The sequence below is a fragment of the Cygnus atratus genome, chromosome 12 (genome assembly GCF_013377495.2).
Source record: "Cygnus atratus isolate AKBS03 ecotype Queensland, Australia chromosome 12, CAtr_DNAZoo_HiC_assembly, whole genome shotgun sequence".
In the NCBI taxonomy this organism is placed as follows: domain Eukaryota; kingdom Metazoa; phylum Chordata; class Aves; order Anseriformes; family Anatidae; genus Cygnus; species Cygnus atratus.
This window is the reverse complement of record NC_066373.1, coordinates 19,494,278-19,502,563: the sequence shown is the minus strand read 5'-3', so window position 1 is coordinate 19,502,563 and position 8,286 is coordinate 19,494,278. Positions and strand designations below refer to the sequence as shown.

The 8,286-nt window shown below is 43.1% G+C and overlaps 1 protein-coding gene across 1 annotated transcript; it reads left to right on the top strand.

The window, feature by feature from the left end:
- Positions 1 to 2,931: 2,931 nt before the first annotated feature.
- On the top strand, positions 2,932 to 8,275 carry LOC118246330 (histamine H3 receptor-like). The gene is made up of 3 exons (XM_035543325.2): positions 2,932 to 3,187; positions 3,259 to 3,425; positions 5,776 to 8,275. Exons 1-3 carry the CDS (start codon positions 2,932 to 2,934, stop codon positions 6,658 to 6,660), a joined length of 1,308 nt encoding a protein of 435 aa, XP_035399218.1. The 3' UTR covers positions 6,661 to 8,275.
- The last annotated feature ends 11 nt before the right edge of the window (positions 8,276 to 8,286 follow it).

The following is an 8,286-nucleotide window of genomic DNA, read 5'->3' as shown; positions in this document are numbered from 1 at the left end:
CTACCTCCTCTCAATGTGGTTGCCCAAGTCTATTTGGAAGCTGAATTTGGCCTGTTCTGGAAAAGTGTCATCTGTCTGGGGTATGGGAAAAACATTCTGTTTTTCTATCATTTCGGTAGATATGCTCACCCACATATGCTAGTCATGGGAAACTGCATGATTCAGACAGCTCCCTTTTCAAAAATCACTGAAAGAAGTCTTCTGGAAATGAAAATAGTCATCACTAAAGAAATCGTGGACAAAAATTTAAGAATTTCAGAACATGTGAGTATTGATATGCCCTGGAAAATGTTGCATTTTCCATGATTTCCTTGGGCTATTATTATTCCTCTTTACCAATTCTAATAAATTATCTATTGCTCCAAGGATTAGATAAAGACCAGTAACAAAGTATGCTTTCAGAAGTCTTCAATTCAGTCTTACACAAAGACATTTTACAAAGAGCTCTTCATCTCTTCTTACTTCATCCTGCCAAGCTCCATTATCAGCGTACTCTCCCTCCAGGACAGGCTGCTCTGACAATGGAGCAGATGAGGTGAGCTGTAGCTCTCTTCTCTCATCCATGCGTGTTTTACACTTTTTTCCCCACAGTGTGCATATATCTGTACCATCACAATATATATTTTGAAGTGACGCTTTTCTCCCAGTAATTGATGTTCTTAAAAGAAAATCAACGTAGCTCAGTAAAAAAGGCAGTAAGTCACTGGACCTGAAAATATCAATTTTAAGGGAAAAAAGAAAATATTTGAAGACAGCATTAGTAAAACCTGCTGTTCTGAGTGTGCTGGCCACCTAGCACCATTTGGATTTGGTATCTGCAAAGGTCTCTGGCCAGCACTAGCATGGTCTTCAACAATAAGTTGCCACAGTGCAGAGCTATGCAGTGATGGTTCATCCTTTTAAGAAGACAATTTTTTAAGAGTTGCAGTCATTATGCCTTGTCAAACTAGCAGTAATAAAGGAGCATCAGAAAACAGTAATGCTGGTTATTATGGGGCTTACTGAGAATCTCCAAGTCTGCCAGGAGATAATACACTACAAAAGCTACTTCAAATATAATACACAAGTGTGCATTCTGCAGACTCACTGAACTGCTAGAAAATTACCTTACATTGGAGAAGTTGAAGAATATAGTAATTATTAATGTAAGACTAAATGAATTCTCTCTTGTTCTCCTGGTGATTGAGATATTTATTTTCTCTTCTTTGTGTCTCTTGGCTGCCTCTTTTATCTTTTATATTCCGCAGCACTATCAGATAGCAGTAATTATCAACAAGCTTGATCCCGCCCAAACCGAAGTGATGGAAAACTGCCAGTTGAGCTCAAAGGGAAGTGAAAACGACTCCCCAAATTAAGGAATAATCACTGTGGTAATAAACTAGGACTTCAGCGTTCCTGTCACTTGTTTTGTGTAGCTTTTCTTATTTGCTTTAGGGAGATAATGATACAGTAACATGTAAGAAGAGTATTTTGCTCTCATACATTGGATATGCAGTTGACATTTCTGTCTCTAGACTGACAAAAATAGAGAGGCTATATTATAACTACTGTAAATTGCAAAATCTCCTCTGATGAGATACTGATTTACAGGAATTACCTGGCCTAGAATCTGTGCTTCCAAAATTGACAAAGGCTTGATGCATCTCTCTGGGGAAAAGGCCAGTCCACAGTTACTCAGAATACACACTCAACCTCAGACAAATAACACACAAGTTATTAAAGAGCTGTTCTTGCTTGCCTTACCTGATGTCCAAGTGAAGTCCTCTCTTCAGAAAGCTGTTGTGATTGCTTCTAAAATTTGTTGTTTCAAACTGCAGATTTATACCAGTCTTTCACTGCTTGTATAAAAGTTTACCACATGTGAAACAGTGGTTGAATTAAGTGAAAGTTATGTGCATCCAGTGATTGTTTTTGAGCAAATTGTTTTATTTTAAGTAGAAGGGGGCCATACTGAAAGGAGCAAGTCCCAAACTGCTTACAGTCACTAGGAAACTCTTGTGGAAAGAAAGGCAAAGGCTGTCAATGGCCTCATATTTTAAAGCAGATAATGATCCAATGGGCCAAATCAGGAAGGCAGCAGAAGGTTGTATCTCCTCTCTTAGATTACCCCTCACTCATAACAGACCTCAGTGTCTCCCACTCCTCCTCAGTGCTGGGTCAGTCCTCTTGCCAGAAGCTGAAAACCTCCTACCTCTTTCCCAGCTGCTCATGTGCTTTGATTTCAGGTACAGATCTGCCTCCTGAGAGAAAACTGGCAGTCAAACATCATTGTCATAACGCCCTTTGAAATATCATCTACATTTCTTGCCAGTTTTGAACACAGAAGTCTCAGAAGTACCGCATTCCTGTCAGTGTTTGTGAAAACAAGTAGTCAGGTACAGCAGAGGCCTTCCTGATGCCCCCACAGAAGGGAAGGCTGCCGTGGGCAGCAGGACTCGAGCTCTCCTCAGGCAGCGGCCGGCGTGATGCAGGACCTGACTGGGCTAGGCCAGCTGAACACGGGGAGCCTCCCAAACACGGCCAAAAGTGCAGATTTTCAGGGCACGCCATAGGACAGGGGGATCTGCAGCTACAGTGTAAGGCAAGAGCCGTAAAAAAGAAGGAGGCAGGTGAGGCTGCCGAGCCAGCGACAGCACGAGGGCCATCAGCGAGCCGTTGGAACAGCCCGCCGCCGGCGTGGAGCCGCCTCACACGAGCGGCTGCGGAGCGGCACCGCGGGCGGGAGCGGACCCCTCCCGCCCCTCAGGGCGGGGGAGGTGGGCGGCTGCGGGCAGAGTCCCACGCCCCTCAGGGCTCCCCATAGCCCGCCCCGCCCGGTCCCGTCCCCCCCTTCTCCTCCCGGGGCGGTGCCAGGAGCGGCTCGGGGCGGGCGGCAGAGACGGGCAGAGCCGGGCCGGGCGGCGGCGGAGCGCACGGAGCGCCGCGGGAGCCATGGGCCAGGAGGCGCCGTGGCTCAACCACTCGGGCAGCCCGCGGGCAGGGGGCGATGCCTGCGCGGGGGACGGGCAGCGCCCCGGGCCCTTCTCCGCCGCTGCCGCTGCGCTGCTGGCGGCGCTCATGGGGCTGCTGGTGCTGGCCACGGTGCTGGGCAATGCCCTGGTCATCCTGGCCTTCGTGGTGGACCGGAGTCTCCGCAGCCACGGCAACTTCTTCTTCCTCAACCTGGCCATCGCCGACCTGCTGGTGGGTGAGTGCCGGGGCCGACGGGAGGGGTGCGGGGGTCGCGCTGCAGGTGTCACTGCCCAGCTCTGTCCGCAGGCGGCTTCTGCATCCCCCTCTACATCCCCTACGTGCTGACAGGAGAGTGGAGGCTCGGCCGGGGCTTGTGCAAGCTGTGGCTGGTGGTGGACTACCTGGTGTGCACTGCCTCGGTCTTCAACATCGTCCTTATCAGCTTCGACAGGTTCATCTCCGTCACCAAGGCGGTAAGGGCTGGGCAGGCTGTCCCGAGCTGCAGAGAGCTGGGGGTGGGAGAGGGGAGCCCACAGCACAGGGCTTGGAGCAGCTGCATGGACTGAGGGGGGGCTGCAGAGACTCCAAGGCTGCCCCGTCAAGCAGGAGGGGGGGGGCTTAGGTCTGCCAGCTCCCATCCCAACTGGGCCTCAGCCACCACTGGAGAGGGGAGCTGTCCAGATACAACCTACTAGGTTCTGGGAGACAGCACCTTGGGCAGGAAGGGCAGGTGTTTCTCCTATTTACAAGAGTAAGAATTACACTATTTTAGAAACTGGCACAGGTGGTATATGCTGCTGGTGAAGCTAGAAGGGCAGAGGGAACACTGTTTACTTATTTCATCCCCAGCCCCACCTTGGTTAAGGTTAAAAATGCAGTACCCGGCTGAAACGAAGCATTTCCTCAAAACACAGCAATACATCTATCGACAGCAAGGTAGCCAACTGCATCTCAGCTACAGCGTAAAGCAGAACTTTTTGCAACAGGTACCAGTGCAGACAGCGGTGCATGGCTTAAAAGCAGCAGAGTGTAAATTAACAGTAACTAACTTCCTTCAAAAGAAGGAAATGCTATTTCGATGCAACAGTCACAAAAATAGCCTTGCCTCAAGTCATGCAGCACATCAGTTATTGGAAAAGGAGTAGACTAGACTTTCCAAAGAACAAAACCTAACTTCATTTTCACTTCATAATGCCACTAAATATTTTACAATGCTGAAATAACACATTTTTGTCTGCTCATAGGTTTCACTCTTCTACACACAGTTTGCAGCTATTCTTCAGCGCCCTGTTCCACCCACATTTCCTTAAACATGAATTTAGCTTCATTGCTCTTTATAAATCACAGTGAGGCAGTGATACCTTTTCAGTAAATAGCACAAAGAGGATACAAGAGCACTTAAACAGATTATATGCAACTTATTATTTACCAACTTTTTTTTCAAGAAGGGAGGAGAAATGAACAGATTAATTCTCAAATAGTCAACACAACATTCCTTTATTTTCTAAGTTTTGTATTAGCCATGAATTTTACTTTCATAAGCCACACTCATGACTATACACACAGTATAAATATATAGACTGGATAGTTACAGAAACAGAAGGGGAAACTGTAATAAATGAAAGAATTCAGCCATTTGGAAATGTTTCAAATTAATCTTTCATATAAAAATCTCTCCCAAAGCAAGAGTACAGAAGCTGCCTGTTGGGTTAGGGCAGTGTAAGAACATACAAACAAGATTATATAAAGTTCTAAATTACTCTCTCAGTGAAAGTTTTGATCTTCCTACAAGGCTACTAATTATTTCAGTAGCAGTCTTGTCAAGCATTGCAAAATTAGACCTAATTCAGACAAACTCAGAATTCCTCGGCTGCATGGGTATTCTAACTAAAACAGCTTTGGAGATCAAGATCCACAGACTGGGGCAAGTAGGCATGAATCCTACACAGAATTCAAGCTCAAGGACTTCATATTCCAAAATATTTCTCAGAAGTCCACAAGGTTGGCCACTGTAGAGATGTGAAGACTGAACTTCAATTCATTATATGAACATTGTCCAATACACCAGGAAGTTAGAATATGGAATGTTAGATGATCTTAAGATTCTACTCAATTTTATTGCTGACATGGCTTATTGACTTAATATTACTGGCATACTTACTACTTTTTTGCATCTTAGATTCTCTATTTTTCCTAAAGGGCAATTACTCTTCCTGTGAAGCACTTCGCAGACCACAACACTCCATCTATAAATCTTATTTGCACATAATAGTTCTGCAAGTAACTCAGAAAAGAAAGAAATTAGGGATATCAAAAAGAAAAGCTTATCCATTTATTTTTATAGTCAGTTTTCACATTAAGAAAGTTCACATTAAGAAAGGGAATTAAAAGAATATCCATGAATGCTGTATTCTTTTATTAAAAGTTTAAAATCATTTAATTTAAAATACATAAATGAATTCTAAAGGGCTACGTCTTTAGATAAGCTATAAACTGGTGTCACAGCTAATGCCATAGAATACATAAGCAACTAGTGACAACCAATTCTAGAAACTGCAGTGGATATTTGCTCTGGAAAAGCCTTTGTTTTCTGGCTTGTAAGATCTGATGCACATTCTCAGAACACATCCAGTCACCTTGATAATGTTTGTTAGAATGGGTATTTCACAAACACCTTTTCTGTGGTTCTCGTAAGTTTGTTATAACCCCTATCTCCAAAACAATACATCATCATTGACTCTCAAACTTGAGAGGGTCATATTCCAAGGTACCAATAGTACCTGTTGAGATACTACTAATATATGTGACTTCTGTGTTTCTCAGGTGAGTTACAGGGCACAGAAAGGGATGACCAGAAACGCAATATTGAAGATGATCATTGTATGGATTGCTGCTTTTCTTCTCTACGGTCCAGCCATTCTCAGCTGGGAGTACATTGCCCAAAAGAGCATCCTCCCTGAAGGAGAATGTCATGCAGAATTCTTCTACAACTGGTATTTCCTAATGATTGCCTCTACCATTGAATTCTTTACACCCTTCATCACCGTTACATACTTTAACTTAAGTATTTACCTCAACATTAGGAAACGCACATCCCACAGAAATGAAAACATATCACCTGGTCAAGAGGACTATGAAATGAGTTTCCAAGGGAAAAAAAGGGAGCACACCATATTTTTTGTAAAACCTTCTAACAGACACAAACATGAGAAGAGAGCAAGCAGCCTTTCTCCCCCCATAAAGGCTCCACGGCTCAGACTACATAAGCTTGACAATCAGTCGTTAAATCTGAATGTCAATCAAGACCTTCCACCACTTCAGGTGGATGTTGAGACCAAGCCTCGTAAGAACAATTTCTATAAAACTGCAGAAAACATATGCAACATCACCACCAGAGTGGACATTGCTAACACTATGGCAAATAGATTTAGACTTTCCCGGGATAAAAGAGTAGCAAAGTCTTTAGCAATTATTGTCTGTGTGTTTGGTTTGTGCTGGGCACCATATACGCTTTTGATGATCATCAGAGCAGCTTGTCATGGGCACTGTGTGCTACATTCACTCTATGAGACTTCATTTTGGCTTTTGTGGGTGAATTCAGCCATTAACCCTATTCTATACCCTCTGTGCCACATGAGCTTTAGGAAAGCCTTTATAAAACTCCTGTGCCCAGGAAAAGCCAAAATCCATCCTCATATTTTTATGTGAAAAGAAAGGAATTTGACAGTAAGTACATCTTGCTTTCAGTGTGAACATAAACTGGCTAATACTCACCTGCAAATATTAAGTACACTGGGTGTTTAAAGGAATACTGCTAAGTAGATACAAGCATAGATATTTAGGAATGTATAGAAATACAGTCATTCATGTAGCTGGAGAAATAAATAAGCAATGAAATCAAAGGCAATTTCTCAAAACTCTTTGGAAATTATGCCAACAGTGTAACTTCTGGTGATAGTGCACTAGCATTAGAGTGCCAAAAAGGGAATACAAAATTCATAGCCCATAACTGGGGGGGATCTCACTTTTAATATATTTCAAAGTATTACTAGTAAGGAATTTCATTAAGTGTTAATTTGGGCCTGTTATATTTTATCCCCAGCCCCACCCTTTAAGGACCTCAGGGTGTCTTAGCTGTTAAGTGTACCATGAATTTTGGGGAGGATATTTCCCCAATCCCTACAGTACTGCCCCCCAAAGTAGGGGAACAGGTAAGATTGTGACAAATGAAACAACTAAAGAGTAGTGTGTAGGAATAGCATGGGACAAGAGGTGCCAGAACAGCCAGATTACTAGAGAAGCTGAGCAAGTATAGCAGTAAGGGAGCATTGATTTGGGTGGAAAAGGTGATTTGCTTCCACCAACATATGCATTTTCTACACAGTTTTACAGACATTTTCCTTTGCTGACAAGTCATAGCTATTGAACAGCCACCGCTGTCCATTGCCACAGCCAAAATGCATGTTAGTACAGTTGACCTTAAAGTTCATGGACAGAATTTTGAAGTATACTTTGTCAAAACTCCAATAAAAGTAATTCAGAACTGTGGAAGTCATAACTTTGTAGCCTTATCAAATGGCACATGGCAAAAAACGCCAGTCTATAACATTTGGGTAACTGCAGCTGAAACCACAAAACTGTAATTCCTGAGTTACAAGTACTGACCTTGAGAATGAAACAAACATGGTTCACAAATATTGTAAGCTAAGAGTGCGTATTCTGACTATATGAATGTATCTACATGAACATTATAATTGTGTTCTGCTATAGATGTTTTCTAACATAAAATCTGCTTTAACCTGTTCTTTTAAATGAGTGATGGTATCAACAGAAACAGATCAACATAAAGATTTTTGAATAGCATTAGTTACACCACTAGCCAAGTGAGGTCATAAAATTCTCCCCATTCTTCCTCCTCCTCCTCCAAACCAGTAGAGCAATGACCTAAATGTTGTCTATTCCATAATCCTTAGGTTTCCTAGGATCATATTTGCCCATCAAAAACACATGGTGATAAAGTTAGACAACCCACCAAGGTCTCACTTCCTTATCCAATCAAGCCTGGACAATTTTAATAGCAGTAACCAAGTCAGGGAGTGAGGAAGTCAGTCAGGTAGCTTTAGAACACTGCGTTCAGTTAAAGTAAAGCAAAGACATTTCAACCTAGTTTTTAGCAACTGGCATTAATTAACAGACTAGATCAATCTGCACGAGAGTTACCACTGGGAACGGTTCTACCACTCAAATTTCTACAGCTTTGTCATTTAATTGCCACCTGTCTGTTTAGTACAGACCTACAACCTACAGGGATTCTGCACCACTCTCAAGTCAGAA

What these genes read in the sequence shown, in the direction of transcription:
- LOC118246330 (XM_035543325.2), top strand. Translation starts at nt 2,932, where the DNA reads ATGGGCCAGGAGGCGCCGTGGCTCAACCACTCGGGCAGCCCGCGGGCA. An exon ending in CATCGCCGACCTGCTGGTGG is followed by an intron (nt 3,188 to 3,258) that starts GTGAGTGCCGGG and finishes CTCTGTCCGCAG; the next exon opens with GCGGCTTCTGCATCCCCCTC. An exon ending in TCATCTCCGTCACCAAGGCG is followed by an intron (nt 3,426 to 5,775) that starts GTAAGGGCTGGG and finishes TGTGTTTCTCAG; the next exon opens with GTGAGTTACAGGGCACAGAA.